Source organism: Clupea harengus, chromosome 25, assembly GCF_900700415.2.
Source record: "Clupea harengus chromosome 25, Ch_v2.0.2, whole genome shotgun sequence".
In the NCBI taxonomy this organism is placed as follows: Eukaryota; Metazoa; Chordata; class Actinopteri; order Clupeiformes; family Clupeidae; genus Clupea; species Clupea harengus.
This window is the reverse complement of record NC_045176.1, coordinates 10,770,314-10,790,103: the sequence shown is the minus strand read 5'-3', so window position 1 is coordinate 10,790,103 and position 19,790 is coordinate 10,770,314. Positions and strand designations below refer to the sequence as shown.

The 19,790-nt window shown below is 45.4% G+C and overlaps 1 protein-coding gene across 4 annotated transcripts in view; it reads right to left on the bottom strand.

Moving 5' to 3' along the window:
• Positions 1-19,790, bottom strand: part of mib1 (MIB E3 ubiquitin protein ligase 1) — a 56,152-nt gene that overhangs the window by 32,883 nt on the left and 3,479 nt on the right. For all 4 annotated transcript variants that reach the window (XM_012827957.3, XM_031562911.2, XM_031562912.2 and 1 more), the window contains 10 exons: positions 15,258-15,387; positions 14,569-14,673; positions 12,564-12,630; positions 11,758-11,962; positions 11,400-11,583; positions 9,147-9,291; positions 8,689-8,822; positions 7,733-7,840; positions 6,415-6,612; positions 2,531-2,682 (listed from right to left, as the gene is read on the bottom strand). In XM_012827957.3, the coding sequence (XP_012683411.1) occupies positions 2,531-2,682; positions 6,415-6,612; positions 7,733-7,840; positions 8,689-8,822; positions 9,147-9,291; positions 11,400-11,583; positions 11,758-11,962; positions 12,564-12,630; positions 14,569-14,673; positions 15,258-15,387 (1,428 nt within the window). The remainder of the gene's footprint in view (positions 1-2,530; positions 2,683-6,414; positions 6,613-7,732; positions 7,841-8,688; positions 8,823-9,146; positions 9,292-11,399; positions 11,584-11,757; positions 11,963-12,563; positions 12,631-14,568; positions 14,674-15,257; positions 15,388-19,790) is intronic.

Genomic DNA, 19,790 nt, shown 5'->3' with positions numbered 1-19,790 from the left:
GATGTTGCCACGGCTTCAGACAGAAGTTATCCGGAGCCCCACAACAGCCCCAGAAGAAATTGCGGGGGCCACTCGACTGCCAACCATCACTCTATTGATTTGTTTAAAAGCAACTGGCATCTGCTTCTGTTGCAGAAAAGGGGAAATCCTAACATTTTTAAGGGAAAGAAAATGATAAAAGGAAATATTGAATATATCCGTCCCATCACAAATGTACATTGACATTTTGGAAGGGTTGCACCACTGGCTGCAAAAAAAAAAAAAGAGTTCCACGTAATGGAATATCACTGCGCCATCACTCAAATATAATATTCTTCACAGCCTTTGTATGCTCTAAAAGCGGTCTTGGCTGACAAAGTTATTCATTACAGCTTTAAAGTAAAAAGCAACTACGTATGTATGACAAACTTGATAGGCAGTTCATAATCATGTGACAAAAACAAAGCTGTCCAACCCCAGCATCTCTGTGACAACTGGAAGCAGTTTTTATCTCAATGCATCAGATGTCAAGTGAAAACACTGCATATCCAGCGCATTACTAAACGCGGTCACAACAAGGAGTCTTCAGTTCCCATACAAATGAGCCTCATGAGCCTCCATCTTACCCCCAGTCTCACCCTCATGGATGCCTGCAGCATACGGAGACTGCTGGGTGTGTCTCAAGCGGTTTACAGAAAGGGGCAGTAGAGTATAGATCGGTCTCCCTCTACAGACCCTCATCAGCTGATGGAGGCCACCAAAGCACATAGCGCCGCATACAGCAATTCATTTAAAGACCAAACATTTATAATAATTGTTAAATATAATAAATAAACGACGCCATCCGAATTTACAGCCTTGTGACAAAACATATAACCTTAAATGCGTGTTCATTTCTGTGAACTCCCTAAATACTCCAAAAGAGGTACATGCACTACCAAAGAGCTTCTTTTCTAACTACCTGAGAATGCTCGAGGAGAAGAAGGGGGGGAAAAAAGAAAGAAAAAAAGAAAGAAAGAAAGAGGCAGCCCAGTACTGCAGAGCAGCCCAGCCCTTTAAGGTTAACGGGGATCTGGGAGGGTTCTGTGGGATGACTGGCTCCTCTGAGCGCAATCCCTTCAGATTAGAGCCTGCCTGCCTCTCCGTCCTGGAGCGCCGTGGGGGACGCTCCCGCTCAGAGACGCTCCCGCTCTGAGTCGCCACTCTGCGCAAAACCCCCCCAACCCCACGCCGAAGGAGCATCCTCTCAGACAGAGGAGGGGAACACGGAGTGAGCGGGGGGGGGGGGGGGGGGGGGCAGATTTGGGGTGGTGCATGGATTGTGGCGAGGCTTCTGAGCAGGCCAGAGGACTAAGTCCAGAAGAAGAAAAAAAATAAGTAAAGAAAAAAATAATAATAAAAGATGCAGCCATGGGAGCTCAAGCGAGAAATCAGAGTAAATGGTGGAGCTGGTGGAGGGCCATATATCTGCAGGATTTTCTGATGGCAAAGGGACAAATTGCGCACCAAAGCGAGGCTCTGCTGTACAAGCGTGCCATAAATACTGACCGTGGTGCTTTCTCATCGGCACAGTCAATAAAAAGGATTCCCGTGTTGCCCACAAGCGAAGGAGGCAGAGATTGCAAAGAATTCAGGGGTAAAGCTTAAGCTTTTTGCCTCATACAGCTGTAATGCTTACTCCCTTAACGGCGTGGTAGACACACACACACACACACACACACACACACACACAGCAGAGGGAAAGGTGAATTATTCTCACTAAGTTGACACAATTACTTGGCAATGATTCTACTGAAGAATATGAAAAATGAGGTGCGATGCATCTTCCTGCACTAGCTCATAATAGAAATGTCAAGCACAGGCTGATTGCTCTCCCGATGATGGCCAGAACTTGCCATTTATCAGTGGGTGGGGCGGAGACTCTGGGCTGAGGCTCTGGGCCATCACAGCAGGCGCACCCTAGCCACTCTGACCCCAATTCCACACGTCTGGGTACCAGAGGAATGTGTGTCACCAAACAAACACATCCAGCTGACGGAGACGGACGGACGCACACGCACACACACACACACACACACACACACACACACACACACACACACACACACACACACACACACACACACACACACACACACACACACACACACACACACAGTGGGACAACTGCTGGGGTTTCTAATGGCACTCGCGTGAAATCATCCCCTGGAAATGATGGCCCCTTTTAACGGTCGACCATCAAACTGATAAGTGTGGTTTCCGGGTCGACTGCAGGTAAGGCCATCGATCCCACTCATAGAAGAGGCCTGGCGGGGGCTGGCGGTGGAGGGTGGGCATCTGTAATGAGGCGGGCGGAGCTGAACGCTCACAATCAGGCTGAGGGCCTCAAGACAGCCACCAGCACATCAGATAACAGCAGACATAACGCACAGATACACTCTCTCCTCTCCACAAGCTACTGCTCAGTCTCAGACACAGAGCAAAAGAGGGCACAACATGAATCAGGCTGTTCTCAGTGTGTGTGTGTGTGTGTGTGAGAGACTGTGTGTACCTGGGGTTCCCTCGCAGGGCAGCGTGGTGCAGGGCGTTGAAGCCATTGTTGTTGGTGATGGTGACGTCAGCGCCGGCCTCCAGCAGCACGGACAGCATGTCATCACGCTTCTTGCTGATGGCGTCGTGCAGGGGTGTGTCACCCTCAGAGTCCTGCAGGGGGCAACACTGAGTCAGCCAAAGCAAGGTCACCAGCAAAAAAAACTGAAAATGGTCTGCCGCTTATAGTATTAACACAACTTAATTTATATCTACAGTCAGCAACAACTAATTCATAAATAGTAAAAGGGTCATGTATATCGTTTACATCGGGATTTCTACATTTATATCCACCATTCTGCTCTAAGGGGGTTCAGGCCCAGGACTCTGTAAAGCGCCTTGAGACAATTATTTTGTTTAAAATAAAACTGAATTGAATTGAATATTCCTGCGCTCCAGATGATGACTAAAATAGCAGCCAATGGACCTAAATATTTGTATCAGTCAGTCGCCAGTGGTGATCGTGCCACAGGAGAATACATGTCCTTCAGCAAGCTGATGTCATGACATTGCAGGGTTCCTTAACGCTTGTCTAATTTCTCCAAAGCAGAAAACTCAAAAACTCAGATGCCTTGCTTGAAGGACAAGTACACTTAGGGTGATATATATATTGATATTGGCATTTGTTTTCAGCTAGCATCATTGTTTATGAAAGACTTCAGTGGTAACTGCATAGGCTGAACTGTGGCTGTCGCCCATGTCATAATTTTTCGCCCCAGAGGAAAGTAAACACACGTCTAAACGGCTCCGGCCAACAAAGGTCTGACAGATGCCTGAAAATTAACATCACAGGACATTCTGTCAAACAACACATAACGTAGGCTACACTGAGCTAATCTAGTTAACATTTAGGTCTGCTACAGTTAGTCTGACCTTTCTAGGTTTTCAAAATGTATCAAGCTGGCAACACCTCATTAAAGCTCTTTGGCAACTAGGCTACTGTAGACTCCAACACCGTTAAGTACTAAGATGTGGTGATCATGAAGATACCATTAGCCATACTGAGTGAAGTTCATTTTTTTGTAGTCGGCCTAGCCACTGATAGTCAAGGAAACAGTGAAAGTTGACTGAGTTTTGATCATTTATATTGATAGGTTTATCAGCATAGGTAGTGAAAACATATTTTGTCCAATACTACATTGTAAACAAGGTTATTGTTATGAGTTTTCACTTTAATTTGTGTTTACAAGTTGAAGAATTACATTTTTTTTTTGAAAACAAAACATGTATTTATTTTTGTGTGGAGCTGACATGATGATGAAACTGGAAACAATAAAGAATTGTCATGTTTGTCAGGAAGCTAAATTCTCTCCCCTCACTCCCCCCAGCCATATCCGTCAGGCTGGCATGAGGCTAAAATCCCCCCCCTAAAATCACTCAGGACTGCAACAAAACTGTCTCTTGCACTTTTATCACTTACGTTCACCATAACCACTTACTGTTATACTTGCACTGCTAATGTAACAAATACATCTTACAGGATGTCTTTTTGCTGCCATTACCAAATTGCCTTTTTTGCACTACCATAACCTCACTTTAAATAAAACTTATGCTGCTGTACGTGTATCTGTATGTTTATATCTATACGTATATCTATATGTAGGACATGTCTTGTCTTATCTGTTGTTGTGCCTGTGCACTTTATATGTTTCACCGTGGGAGAGTGGGAAACGTCCTTTCGATTCCTTTGTATGTCTTGACATGCAAAGTAATTGACAATAAAGCTACTTTGACTTTTGACTTTGACTTTGTCATCATATCTCCCTGATATTGTGTCCACAAAAACACCTTGCTATAGCATGATATTATCATTAGGTTATATGGCCAATAACCAATCAAGGTAGGCTTATCTTGATAGGCTACAGAATCCAATGCCAAGCGCTGTCGGCAGGCTTTACTGAACTGTACTAAGTAGTAGTAAGTGTGCGCCATGACATTTTTCTTTACTTTACATTGGCTCCTAAAACCTAGATTTGGAACCCTGATTTTCACAAATCTAATATGCATTAGGCAAAAAAAGCAAGGCCGGCAAACCCCTCATATGACTCAAAAGACCTGCGGGACAAACATTGTCTTTTTCAAAAGGGCCTTCAGAAGGAAAAGAGACCTAATTATAAATGTTAACGTCCGAAATGCAGACAGTAGATTTGAAATGTCCTGCAGTGCCCAAGCTAAAGCATGACTGAATGTCTGTAGATATAGATATAAATAATTTCTGTAATAAAATCTTAACCATGATGTGAATGCAACACACCCTAAATGTGTCTCGGAACTTGAAGTGGTCTGCAGGTAGAGTGGGTACAAATTCATAAATCAAGAATAAAGAAACTTTTAGCTGTCCACAGAAATTATTTACAAGCTGTGATATCTGCCAAAGGAGTATTACTAAGTGCTGACTTTTGCACAGGCTAAGTAGCATCATGGCATTAAACAGTGAAAAAAAGCCTCATTGTTCAACGTTTTTTTGCTGCAGGGGTTGAATTTACTTCTCTCTTTAAAATCAACAAAAATCTGTCATTTCCATAAGGGTGCCTAAACCTTTGCATACAACTGTACATAATGTATGCACTGCCGCAGTCAATATCGGAGTGATTATTCAGTTCTAGGACAGCAGCCAGATAAAGGGTGCTGATTCATAGTAAACACATTCTGTGTTGTTCTGAGCTGAATGAAGTGGAACATTTCACTGCAGGGCAGGGTATTCATCACCTTCTAAAAATATTTAAGGCCTAGACGTTTGAAAATAAGGAGTAAAACAAAACCAAAAATAGATCTGGGAACACCCGTCACTGAACAAAATTGTAGTGCTGTCAATCGATAAAAAAATGAACTAATTAATTGGGGGGGGGGGGGGGGGGGGGTTATAAAGTGCTATTCAACTAAGCTCTGTATCAGCTGTACGCTGGAAGCCCAGATATTTTAACCAGTACATATAAAGTAACAGAACATGTTCAATATTTCAAATTAATTAATTTCAAACGAATCTCTCAGGAAGAGAGTTTCACCTCCGAGTAAACCTTAATGTAACTCTGGCTTCTCACAAACTAGGCTACTTGTCCTGCTTCAACACTGACAGTTGTTGGTGTTAACTAGGCCTTTATATTTGAGAGCTTCTTTATTGGCTCCCATACATTAACAGGGTGCTCTTCATTTGAAAAATGAAACTTGTGATGCTATTTGTTGTAGTTATGTCTTTTCAGCAGATACAAATGACTTAGTACAACTTTCCCACTCAATACTATCCCTTTCGCCACTTGAAAAAACTTCAAAAGTTATGTATACTGTAAAGACTAGCTTCTGCACTAAATAGCGAAGTGAGTGTGTCCAAGTGAGCCTGGTGTATGTCAAGTATACAGAAATTGTATTCTGACCCATATAACCTTTGGTCGCATCACAAAATACCAATTGACCGAATACAACATCAATGCGTCATATTTTTCTTCTCCATCAGAGTCATCAAGCTCCTCTCCCTGAGATCTCTCCCTCAATGGTCAGCCATTTTGGAGCTAGTTAAACAGCAAAGAACAGATGCTCTATGCATACAAGTCATTCTTGTCATGCAAACAGCACGACACATCTTTACAGATACTCATGGGTCAGTTATTCCCTACCAAACTAAAGACGACAGATCCCAAATTTCACCAGCTAACATCTATCATTAGATAGGAGCACAGTAGGCCCCAGAGTACTTCTTATGTAAAGTAGTATTTATTGTCACACCAGGTTTCTATTGCTCGTAGTTTGACTGTTCTCTCCCTTGTACGTCGCTTTGGGACAAAAGCGTCTGGCCTTAAAAATGACTAAATGTGAAGTGATAAGAATCTGTGCTGTAACCACCATACGTGCCTGGAGGCTGGGGTGGCAGCCCAAGTCCAGCAGTGTCTTCACCACCTGCAGGTGGCCCTTGTTGACGGCGATGTGCAGCGGCGTCTGCCGGCGCTTGTTCCTGGCGTTGAGGTCGGCGCCGCCCCGCTGCAGCACCTCGATGACCGAGCCCTCGTCCCCGAACGACGCGTGGTGCACGGCCCGGTCCCCGTCCTTGTCCTGTAGGGGCAGGGGGGGGGGGGGGGGGGGGAGAGTAGGGCAACATGAGTGACATCAAAGAAAGAGCCAACAGACAGGGGGGGCCCTGACAACTGCTCTCAGACCAGACCACAGGGCCGGTGAGGCGGTGGAAATGTGCCGTGCTGTCTGGTCTGGACACTCTCTGGGTTGGGCCATCAGGACACTCGGGGTCCCCTGCGGGTAACAGATGAGTTATCAGGACCCCTGCTGATAGCTCCTGCGGGCGCCGCGAGTGCGCTCTCCTTCAGATCCTATCCTGGGACATTTTCAGATTGCTCACATATGGCTGTTATGTAGTGGCAACTCCAATTATACTCCAAAAGCTATTAACTTCAATGATTTTCTCTTCTCCTGTCACATGTTAAAGATGTTTGAGATTAAAGTAATAAAAAGCTTTTAAGACTGAACATCCCCAAAACACATATGTGAACTAAACAAGCCACTGGTAGCCACGGCCTGGCATAAAGCACGCTTGCGCTACACTCCACCGCATCAAGCACCTTCACGCTCCTGAAATAACAATAGACATGAGACCATAAATATTCCCTCTTGATTGCTGGCAGAGGAGCCTTCACGTGGGAGGAATAACAATGGCCATCTCACCAGCTTGCCTGCCCTTTTTTTTCTCCACCATTTAAAGTAAACAACAACAGCAGCCTGCCCTGCCGCATGCTAACTTCACTCCCCTGGTTTGGAGCGGGGAGGCGCTGAAAGATCAGACGCCCCCGACGAGAGGAGGGCCACTGACACTCTCATTTACTCATTACATGCGTGTGCTCCGCGCTGACTGAGCAGACATGTTAGATGGCAGCTGGAAGTAAGGGATGAGGCAAGGGACAAAAAGACACAAGAGCCGACAGATGGGGGAAAATTCAATTTGTCAAATTTGAAGGCTGGAGGAGCGCCAGTCGGTGCCACACTGAGAGAGGCGAGTGATCTGCATTGGTGACACAGGTCTGAGTTAGGCAGAGGGATAAAAACAGAAAGGGAAGAGGGAGGACAGCAGTGGGGCAGTGAGGGGGGTGTGTGGGTACAGGTGACAGCGACACACACACACACACACACACACACGCACACACACACACACACACACACACACCTCGGCCTCCAGGTCGACGCTGTATTTGAGAAGCAGTTTGAGGACATCCACGTGGCCGTTCTGACTGGCTGCCTGCATCGCCGTGTGGCCCGCACACTGCCCGTTCACCTGGGAAAAGAAGACAGACACAAGTGTAAGAATGTGTGTGCGTGTGTGTGTGTGTTTCTCAGTAGTTCAGAGTCAGCCCAGAGCAGCACTGCGGTAAGGTAAAACAGCGGGCAGGATGGGTGGGGGGGCATGAATATTGATGCGGGCCCCTCGGGTATTTGCAGGACACGTCTTGTGTCCTGGCGGGCGGCTCGCTTGGCCAGTCAACCCTGCATGCCCCCTCCCTCCGCCCGCAGCCATAACTCCTGTGAACGGCAGCGGGGGCACAGTGCCAGCCGTCAGCGCGCTGGCACCATGCACGGCACCAAGCTAATACCTAATGCCTCAGCCTGTAATGAGCCTGCAGTGGGAGCAGGGGAGAGGGTCACTAGAGAGGAGGGAAGGAGGAGAGGAGAGAGAGAGAGAGAGAGAGAGAGAGAGAGAGAGAGAGAGAGAGAGAGAGAGAGAGAGAGAGAGAGAGAGAGAGAACATAGGAGAGGGATAATAAGAGAGGGGAGAGAGAAAATGAAGGGAGGAGAGAAACCGAAAGACAAGAGAGGAGAGCAGGACAGACTCCATCTAGGATGCAAACTGGGACGACTGCAGTGTATATCTGGGTTAGTCACAGAAGCCCAATTTACTGACAGGACAGGTCTACTGCCACTTTTAAAACTGAGGCCAGACACCTGCATGGGATCTCTGGTTCAACACCGAATCCACCAGAGATGTTCAAAGTGAAGATTTTTTCTACAATTACTGCCCACCTAATGATTTGGTAGCCCAGTTAACAATTCCACGTCTCGACTCTGCGCAATCCAGACTGATAAACCTGCAGAACTGTTCGAAAGGATTCGCACGAGGGCACTCACGTCCACGTCAGGTCTCTTCATGATGTCCTCCACTTTGGCCAGGTCACCGTTGGCGGCGGCCTTCACCAACTCCTCGTTGATGTCACCCGACTCCTGGGTCTCAAAGAGCTTCTTCAGCAGCTGAGATAGACGCTCTGGGAAAACACAGTTGCAGACTCCATCAATCAGGGTCCCTCTCACGTAATGAGAGGAAGTGATAATGAGAGCGGCACAATAGCATCTTCTACAACTTGCATATCTAGACACATTCTTTGTATATCTAACAAAAAGCAATATTTAGCTGCCGCAGCGATATAAGAATCTAAGATTCACGCATGCCTGAAGCACCTAATTTCAAGAATCAGGAAAGATAATAGGGCCTTTAAGAGTCCGTTTAACACATGAGAGTGTATGTTGGGCAACCCTGCTTTGGAGTGCGCCTGACCGCAGGTTGCTCCAGGTGCACCGCCTCCTCCTACCTCCAGAGGCGTTGGTGACGGCCGAGCCGGAGGGAGCCACTTTGGTGACGGCGGCTGGGTTGTACGTCCACGAGGTGCCGCACACCTCCACCTTCAGATCGCTGTCCGAGTAGATCTGCTGCACACGTCCCACCTTTCCCAGCGTCTGCAGTGGGCAACACAACCATGTGTGTGAGACAGAGAGAGTGTGTGTGTGTGTGTGTGTGTGTGTGTGTGTGTGAGAGAGAGAGAGAGCATGTTTGTGTTTACATGCGCACAACCTCCACTATCTCAAAGGACACTGCCCAAAGCATTCTTAAAAACACGGAGGAGAGAGCAAATCAATAACTCTCGAGTTTTCCTTTTAAAAATGAGATTGGCTTATTTAAAATGAGAATACCCAGAGGCCTCTAGGCTTGTAGGACCATTTCTCATTTCTACTGCTCATAACTGGATCTATTGGTATTCTGTTAAGCCTTGTCCACTGAGGACAACAAAAAGGGGAGGGGGGTGGGGGGGGTGGGGGGAGTATTGGGGAAATATAAACCAAGCACACAGAGAAAGGGCCCTTAGCAGGCAGCTCCCACACCTGCCTGCATCATCCTCCCTCTTGCGCCGGGACACAAAGAGATCATCCACAGGCATAAACGCGAGGTGCCGTAGCCACGCTTTAAAGCTCATCAGCTCCTGGAAGTTATTTGGCATGGGATGCGTCTGCGCTTGTGAGCCCAAGCCGTATCAAAGTTTGTTTTTTTACGGCCGGTTTATATGGGGGGGGGGGGGGTAGATAAAAACAGTTTACAACGCACACTAGGGCCCTTCAAACTGTGGTGCTAATATCAGATAGACGAAATGTAATGAGAGTGAAGAACACTTGAGAGCCAAGCAGCATTCCAGTTTAAGATGGAGGGATACTTGGAATGACACCCCAAGCCGAGTTGGGCTTTGGAGAGATCGCTTTAAATTGTTAATTTCCACATTTTCCCCGGCAGATACGGAGCCAGGCGTAGCCTGCGTCCAGGAGAACAATGACAGTCAAATCCAAATGTTGATGAGGCAGCAATTTGCGATGGCAATCACTATTAGTTGGGTGTCAAATTCACTGCAACTTCATGACTCACCTAATTTCCATCAGCTTCATTTCTCACTAACCCACACATACGGCAAGAATATTCTACACTACTCCATTTGTGCAATCCACATCCGCCTAAACACAGTAGTGTTATAGCGTTAGCCCCTGTCTCTGAACCTAGGGCATCATGTGGTTATATCCATCTTGTACTACAGCACTTATGCTCCAAGACTTCACTTCTTTCTTTTGCACTACTTTCACTTCACCAGCACTGAGAGTTAGGATGCTCTTGGGTGCCGTCAACTTAATAAAGAGATAAAACTCAAATGGAGTTGAGCAGTTTCCCAAGAGAAGTGTCTCAAATGCCAATGTGTCAGTTTAAAGTTTTGGTTTTAATACTATTTCTGAAACTGTTCTACACTGTTACAAAATTTAGTAGCCGAAAAAAAGTTAAAATGTTGAAAATGAACACCCAGTGAACATGAAATGCAATGAGATAGAACGAATGGGAATTGTGCTTGGTCATTTCGGGAGGCGTTGAGAATTTGCTGAACGCTGGATGCTGTCAGTCATCAAAAAAGTGAAACACCAAATCAATATGAAGACTCACCCCTAGGGGCAAATGAGATGAAAAGAGGGCTTCAGCTACATTTTGACTTCCCCCATCATTAAAATGGCTGAAAGCCGAACACGAAACCAAAAGGCCACGTTCCAGCCGAGCTGTTCCTTGTGCCTGTGCTGCCGGTGAAGGATGTGGCGTCCTTGGGCTTTCACTTTGGCCAGGCGCTAAATCTTCTTATCGAACCAATAATGCTCCTGAGTACACAGATTTTGGCTTCTTAGCTCAGTTCGATAGGTTAAAGAATGAACTGATTCAGGAGTTTGAGCCCGGAGATGGATGGCCTACACACCAGACCCCACTGCGGTCTGCACAGGCACAGAAGAATGCAGCGTTCTGGGCTAAGAAGAATACAAATCTCCCATGTGAAAAAAAATCACTGCAGTGGCCTGCTCATACATACTCTTCAGAATATGCTACGCTTCGAAAAAATGGATGTTCTCACCACGGACGTTACACTGCACAGCGGTGTGTGCTCTGCTTTGAGCTTGAGCGTCATACGTATATCTGACTGACACTGTACCACTGCACGTCTTTGGCTTTATGAGTTGGGGTCAGGGGTCGTGGGGTCGTGGGGACTCACCGGGAGCATGGCCTCTGCCCACTCGCCGTGGCCTCTCTGCAGCAGCTTGATGCGGTCGATGTCGTAGCAGATCTGCACCAGGTCACCCACCACGAACTGGGAGGCGCCGCCCTCGGCCCCTGCCGCCACGTCGCCGCTGCGCACCACGTTGGCCTTCGTCAGCACCGCCGGGTTGAACGTCCACCTGAACAGGATTACAGCCCCGCAAGTTTAAAACATTAGCTAGGTTCACTAATGACAGCGAGTAAGAAGAGTAACGGCGTAAAAACACATGAGCTTCCAGCATCGCATTGCTCATCTCACCCTCAAGCAAAAGGCGTCGGTGTCATCTATATGGACCTGGGTGGTGGGGACTCACCTATTCCCACTGGGGTACTGGACCACAATGTCGTGGTCTTCGTCGATCCCACAGACGGTGCCGGTGGTGGTGAGCGTCTCAAACATGCCGTCGGTCCAGCCTCCGTGCCCGTGCTGCAGGGACTGCACGATCTCCAGGTCAAGGTCGATGTTAACCAGGTCTCCGATCTGCAGACCCCCAGGATTCCTGCTGCCATTCTGCTCACCTATTAACGCACATTAAGCAACAAAGTCAAACCAGTACCCAAACAATGAACATGGCTCAACTTCAAAAGAACTTTTAATAGGCTCAATATTATAGTGTACTTTTCCATTTGCATTTTGAATGACACCAGTACTAAACTCAGAGAGTAAGGTATGTGCTGACGCACACGTTCTAGCAGTGCTGACGTAAACCTCCTCTTGCACTGAACGTCCACACAAGCTGGGACAAGTAACCCAAGAGGGCATTCATTCAGGTATGTTTCTGAGGGGTGCTGAGTGATACAGAAATTACTCCAAATAACGCTTCAGTAAGAAACAAGTTCTGTCCACAACATCCATATTGGTATTTCATGTCATTACTGCATTACACACTGAACACTCATCCTCAAGAGTGTCTTTTATTCAGTGCTGCCATCTAGTGGAACTGCATTGTAATATAGTCATGTTTATATTGCCCACTATAGTTGTCCATAATTACATCTTTTTTTACCTGTAACCCATGTTTAGTAAAAGCCAAGTCTACCAGGGGTTGAAACATTTATGTTTCCCCAAAGTGCTGACCTCCATAGCTGCTATGCGCCCCTCTTCCCCATCATTACTTACCCAATACTGGGCAGTGGTCTCTGTAGAAAGTGCCCCCTTTGGCATCTTGGACACATTTCAAATCCGACTAAAAAAAAGGAAAAAAAGAAAAGGATCAACAATTAGGTTTACACCCAAACACTGCATGTATTATAACACAGATCTTTACCAACACTAAATTCTTTTTCCTTCTTTACAAAATACATTAGTGTGTAGGCACTCTCATACCCCATCCTATGCTGGCAGGGAATGTCAAAGCAATCCTTCTAGGCCATTTTCTACTGACTACCCCCACCACCCCCAGTTTGTTTGATTGTTTGCCATCACCTGCCGTGTAGCTACCATATGTAGTTCTATTCAAATGGTAACCCTCACAAGGAATACAGACACTGTAATTATTCAGTCTTTAGGTATTTTAGGCATGGAAAATTATAAAATGACATAACAAATACTTTTAGCGATGACAATATTTGATCACTGATCCATACACAATATCACACAAAGGGATGTGGCGGTGATTCCGTTGCAGGAGCAAGGCCATAATGTGCACCAGGCAATTGCAGCTGTGCTGATATTCAATATAACAGCATGAAGTATGATCACTGCTATTGAACAACAGTTCTCCAAGTGCCCTTCCTTTAAAAATGTTATTTGACACAATAGTCTTGTTCATTATTTTTTCCAATAACGGAACTACTCCATTGTCATGCTAAGTGTCTTGACAAACAGTTTGGCTGACACATAGGCCTACATCAAAACAGACATTTTAATTCCACTGTATCTAAACTACATTTGACAAGACCTAGATCTTAGGAATCGATGTAGATTGGGCTACACCAAAGGACAATATTGAATCACTCAGATGGAAGTATTTCTACAAACAATAGTATATTCAGGGCAAAATCAAGAAAATTATGCAACAACCTACAATCTTAAACACAAGACGCATACATCCAGAGATGAATGCATCAAAAACAGCCATTTTCATTCTTGCATTGTATGTAAGCTATTATGGGCCAAAAACAAGAAAATGACATCTTCAAACTAATATAAATGTACTAACTGTGGCAGCTGAGTACTGCGAGACATAAGAGTACTAGAACAATCATAAACACCAGGGCGCAAACCTATTGCCATGTTATTGTTTTAATAGTCGCATATGGTGTTGTCATTCATTCTATAACTGTTTCAGATCAAAGTTCTTTTTATTAATACACTAAAAAAAATAACATTCTAGCCTGCACAATGTCTCCTTATGACGTGCTTGACAGTAGTCCTATCATACTTGATTCATTTAAAACATATCTGAAGTGAAACATTTGAAGATTTTGATCTTCAACTTCTGCTCAATGGTATACTGGAACATTGGCTTTGAACAGATTTCCACTTGAAACATTCCAGCTATGGACAGTGCCACAGACTTAAAAGAGGCAAGAACAATTCAAAAATACCATTTCATTGCCTCAGGCAAGTTATTGTGTAAAGTAATTGACAAGAGGCACATTTCTTCAACAGTCAAATAGACCATGGCTATTGTACTAACTCTCCTCCAGTAGCACAAAGCATGGAGTATGATTTGGATGAATTCCCCAGCAGATGTGCCACAGAACTTGGTGGACACCCATTTTAATAACAAAGGAAAAGCTGTTGCAGCAACTGGCCAAATTCAGATGATGCATGGCAGCAACCAACCAATGGGGGAAGAGGCGGCTGGTCATCTGGATCCAATGGGAGGGGCATGGGAGGGGGCCAAGCAGACCCCCCCCTCGTAAGTGACCTCCATGTTCTCCCTGTTTCCTCTTTATAAAAGGGAGAGGGAACAGATTTCTTTTTATTATGTAGATGTCCCCCTCCAGCTGCTCACACAATAGGGCCTGCACATGCCGGCTGCATGGCCTTCACAAAGGGCCCGAGCCACTGCAGACCACTGAGGACCTTGCCTCCTCCCCCCTCTGCTGTGGGCAGACACAAAGGAGAGACAGCCCACCCCCTCCCCTCTTTTTATGTGCGGCTGTGGATTGCTCACCATGCCCTCAAAGCCAACTCTGTAGAGGTTCTTGGCTCCATTGTCCCACAGGACGTACGCCGCACTGTGAGGGCTGGCTGCACTCCAGTCTTGGATCTCGGTAACCTGGCAGACACGAGGAAGACGGGATCAGAAGAGAGTGATGAGAGGGTGCAGATGGGGATGCGTGGGGGGAGAGGTGGAGGAGGGTGGATATGGAGAGAGAGAGAGACATTCTTACACACTTATGAGGATTGTTCGTCCTGCGCTTTTTACACAATTTAACCTCAAATTAAGGACATCCTATACAGCCTGAATTTTCAGACCCGTCAGATTTATTACATTTGCTCAATCATTCTTCAGCAGGCACTTGAATCCACTTTCAGTCATTGTGATCTATGGGTGCAGGTAGGGCTTCTCATTAATGCATGCACTGGGAATCAAACCCCCAAATTTGGTGTTGTCCACACCTTGCGTTATGAGCTGTGACAACAGATCAGTAAGCCCTGTTATGACACTATGTAAACTTAAAAATGATCTACTTCTCCTACTTCAAAACATTTGTCAGCACTCATCAAAACACAAAAGGCTGCTACCTGCTCTTCCCAAATGAGCTGAATTTCATCAGCAGTGCTAGAAAAAACCCCTAACATTCATCAGTCATCTCAAAACATCTCGAGGTGGAAGAATGAACACAGGCGAGAAACTACCTTCCCCCTTCGGCCATTGCCACCATCCTGGTCCTCCCACTGCCAGTCCACGCCGCGCACCACACGGCCTCCGGTGAAGATACCCCTGGCTGTGATTTTCTTGGACTTGCGCCGAGATTCCAGGAGGACCCTGCAGAAAGATCAGTGAAACAGTGAGATGAGCCACGCCTTCAATCCATTACTCATCCCACATGACGTACTCATTTTGGTTCAACACTATTAAGTGCAAAACATTTTGCAAGTTACAAATACTGTACAGTCAAACCAAGCAATACAGACAGATATTGATCTACTTTTGAAAGCCTCTACAGGAACACCGCATTCAACACAAACAGGCAAACTGAATGTGCCAATCTACAGAGTGGGTGTACAAAACAAAGTTGTAAGGATGCAATGAGTCTTCATAGATGTCAGATTTCTTTCAGGCCGTGATTCTACTTCTACTGCTACTGTATACAACTTCATTGTAGGTTGGGGCTTTTAAATTATTACATTTAAAATCAGCATGCAAGCAACAATGTAAATTCGGAAGAAAAAAAATTGGTAATTGGTGTTGATATGTGATTAAGATACTTCACTGTTCAGACCAACATGACTTTAAATGTGAAAGGGAAAGAGGCACAGCTTGTATTGAAAGGTTAAATAGAAGTCTATTCCCCATGTCCCCCTTAAAAGTAGTGATTTAATCCCTTTCTAACAAAAGAGGCTACAACATGCAGTTTCATGGAATAAAAACTAAATGGAATAAAAATGGGCTTACAATTCCTTCCATTAATTACTGTGATGGAATAGCTCCCATTTATCTATTGGCTCTGTGCTATTTAGATGAACAAAAGCATAATTGTATGCCTGCAGGTGTAGCAAGGATGATTCATCACACGCTGCCTTTGTTAATTATATGTTAGAGGGGATCAAAACATACATCAGCAATAATGTGTCTTCACACGTTCTATCATTTAAATTGTGAAGAAAAAAATAAATAATAATTCAACAAGTGGGTATGAAGGCACAGTGTTATCAAAACAAGCCCAGCCCCTGTATAAAATTGTGGGGGCGAAAACAGTTAATAAAAAAAATAAGAGCACTGCACAGCAATGCTTAGTCTGCCATCTGGAAGCTGACCTATGCATTACCACAACAGTGAGGGAGCAGGGTGGCCAGATGGCCATCTCTGATCCTCAGAGCTTTACAGGCATGTACGTTCATTTTTGTTTAAACCCCTACCCCCCCCCACACACACATCCTACCCCTCCCCCAGCCAGTCACCCTCTTAACTGCTGGGGCCATCTCACCCCGAGCACACAAGAACCCAGAGTCATCAAATCCAGCTCGTGTTTGGACACGCAACTGTAGGCGTTGCTGGCTGCGAGGGTGGAGGGTGGGGCGGTTCATGCGTGCAGACTAGGCCGCGGAGGCCTGAAGGCCAGAGAACATGGGCCCGCCACTGGATCCTCACAGGATGAGCTCTGGGTGCTTTTGGACCGAAGAGGGCACTGACAGGGGCCTCCGCTGGATCCTCACAGGATGAGCTCTGGGTGCTTTTGGACAGAAGAGGGCACTGACAGGGGCCTCCACTGGATCCTCACAGGATGAGCTCTGGGTGCTTTTGGACAGAAGAGGGCACTGGCAGGGGCCTCCGCTTCGGCGCCTTACTCACAAATCCTGCTGATGTGTGTGTGAGGACAGGCTGAAAGGGGGGGGGGGGGGGTCCGCTTTTCAAACATTCTGTTACCAAAGAAACACTGTACTTTTTTTTTTATGCTTCCAGCGTACGAGAAACCATAATGAAAATGAATGATCAATTAGGAAAATGAAGTTATGAAGGGGGTTAAACACTATACAATGAAACTATTTGACTGAACTTCCCCGCGGATAGAAACTGTGTATGTAAACAAAAAAAAACCCTGTCAAAACCATTGGGGCGAGAGCAAGAATGATCTTGTAAACTTAGGAAATATTGGGTCAATACTTCTCCATAATGTTCATTGACTCCATCTGGGGATTAGTAGTCTTACCTAGTGTACACATAGGAGTGGAGGTAATATATAGCCTCGGGATCAATTTCCACAAGCGTGAAATCCTTTATCAATGGCACTGTACTTAATAAGACTGATGGATAACTCATTGCTAATTACTCACACACTACATTATGAACAGATAAGCTCTGCCAGATAAAGTCTGGCTGGCCCGTGCGGGTTAGTTTACGAGCATGAAAAGAAGTACACGACTCGTGAGACACAGCCTGATAGATAATGGCTCTCAACGGGATCCCACTGTTTGTGAGATTCAATTAAGTCCCATCACAGAGCTCTAAGTGATTGAGTAGTGTTTACACATGAGCAATAATGAAGGCAGCATTTTGATCAGGCAGTGCTTTCGATTCATGATAAGACTATCTGAAGGTGCATACATTTTAACAGAAAGGTTCATACATTAGGCCCTATTCGCAAAAAACGAGTTCATACAAGGAAATGATAAACGGATTTCAATTAGATTAAACAAAATGGGAATTCCACCGTGTGGGGAACCGATATGTGGGGGGGGGGGGGGGGGGGGGGGGGGGGTTTGTATTGGATTGTATTCAGGCCCCGGCTGGCTCATACGTCACTCTGAATGTTAAACACACAGAAACTACTTTGGCTGTGCAGCAAGCATGGCAGCTGGCTGGTCATAGGCCATCTCTCTAATGTCTCTCTTTGCCTGCCCTACAGGCCCTGGTCTGGAGTCCACACAGAGAGCAGGAGCTGCTTGGCAGCTGCAAGAGGAAACACACCCCTTCAATCTCGTCACGGCCGAGCACAGACCCCCCGCCAGCCCAGTTTGTTGAAATGCATTGAAGCTGATGCTGAAGATGAAGTCACACGTGGTTGAAAGACCAGCTGTTGAGCCGCCCCATTGTTTCCCCATTTTATGGAAGGCAGTTGTGGGGTCAATTCCAGAGGAAATGGCTACAGATGCTGCTCGTCATCAACATTAGGCAAAGCCTGCTAATAGCACTGCCAACACCTTCGTTTCTGTTTGAGTCTCCTTTTATCTGTACTTAATGAAGTGTAACCTGCACCAGTCTTTTTAGGGAAAATATATTAAAAAAAAAAAAAAAAACATTTTTCCCTCTGGCAAAAAAAAAAAAGGATGGGTAGTATACACGGCAACATAGCACAAATGCAATGCCTGATGCAAAGACATTACACTGTGTATGTTCTTCCCTTGTATGAACGGCTATAATTCATTAGTGTAGTAATAAGGATGTTGTACACACTCAAAGCTACACGCAAATCAAACTAAACAAAACAAAACATGTCGTATGTTTTATCACTGTAGGTTGGACCGATGCACAGTTTATCGAAACATACTTCACAGTAATATAGGCTCATAGTAACATAAGCTCTAGCATTCCTGCATTATCTCATTTAGGCTATAGGCAACCTTTAACACATGTCTCATCTATCTGGCTTTAAAGGGGCTAATCGCAAGTCTTTCTATTACAAAGTTAGTTATTCTTGAGGCACTATGAAGCAACCACAATTTCAATCAGCATTGGAATCAGTCTGCCCTGCACCCAAGACTGCACTGAAACCCCAATTCATAATGTAATGTGATGACATTTGATCAGTCAGCTGTTTTTGTCAGGCCAATTAGTCCAAATTAATTGGAGTGAAGCTTGTCCTCATTTCTTCCAACCTGAAGACATTATATCGAAACTTGTGGGATATGAAGACTGTATCAACCAGCGACCTCTCTGCTTATTGCAGCTGAGGTTGATTGGGTTTTGAGAAACAAGTTTCATATGCGTTGGAATTTGGAAACAACACACAGTGCTTAATGCAGGTTAACTCTGAAAACAGGCAACTGACATGAAAAGAGAACACCTCAGTCATTCACAGGCAGTGGGTTCAATAGCTTACTCAAGCTGTGCGACGAAGGCTTTCGAGACACACGAGCAGCGCTCTCGAATTCCCAGTCTCCTAACACCTCATTACAACTTGAGCAAAGGGTGAGCTGATTAGATGGTTGAAGTTACGTTTCATATGAGCCAGCTGTACTAAATACAGAAACCTATAATACTGAAAAGGCTCCAGCTCCTAAATATTACCGCATATTGCCAGACAATAGGCATGGAAAAATACAGAACTCACACAATGACTAACAACATGAAGCCCATTGCAACTGGAGCCTAATGGAGACATAAAAATTGTTTAAAACCACAGCAGACTAAATGATTTGTCTACACTGCAGTAAGTTTCTGGCTCATCGCACTATGGTCTCATCTGTGTGCTCTGTTAAAATGCTTCACTTGAATAACTAGACGTTGTAACTTGAACTCCTCAGAGCCTTTATTTTCTCTAAAACCAGACACACTCAACATTCTCAGGGGATAAAATGTCACTTCAGTGTCTCACATCAACTCATTTTCAAAGCACTGTATGTTTTCAGACAACCCACTACAAAACGAAGTGCATTCATATTAGGTTTAGCCCAATGTGTTTTTTCAGGGCCAACACGATAATGATGGTGAGACAAAAAATGCTCAGT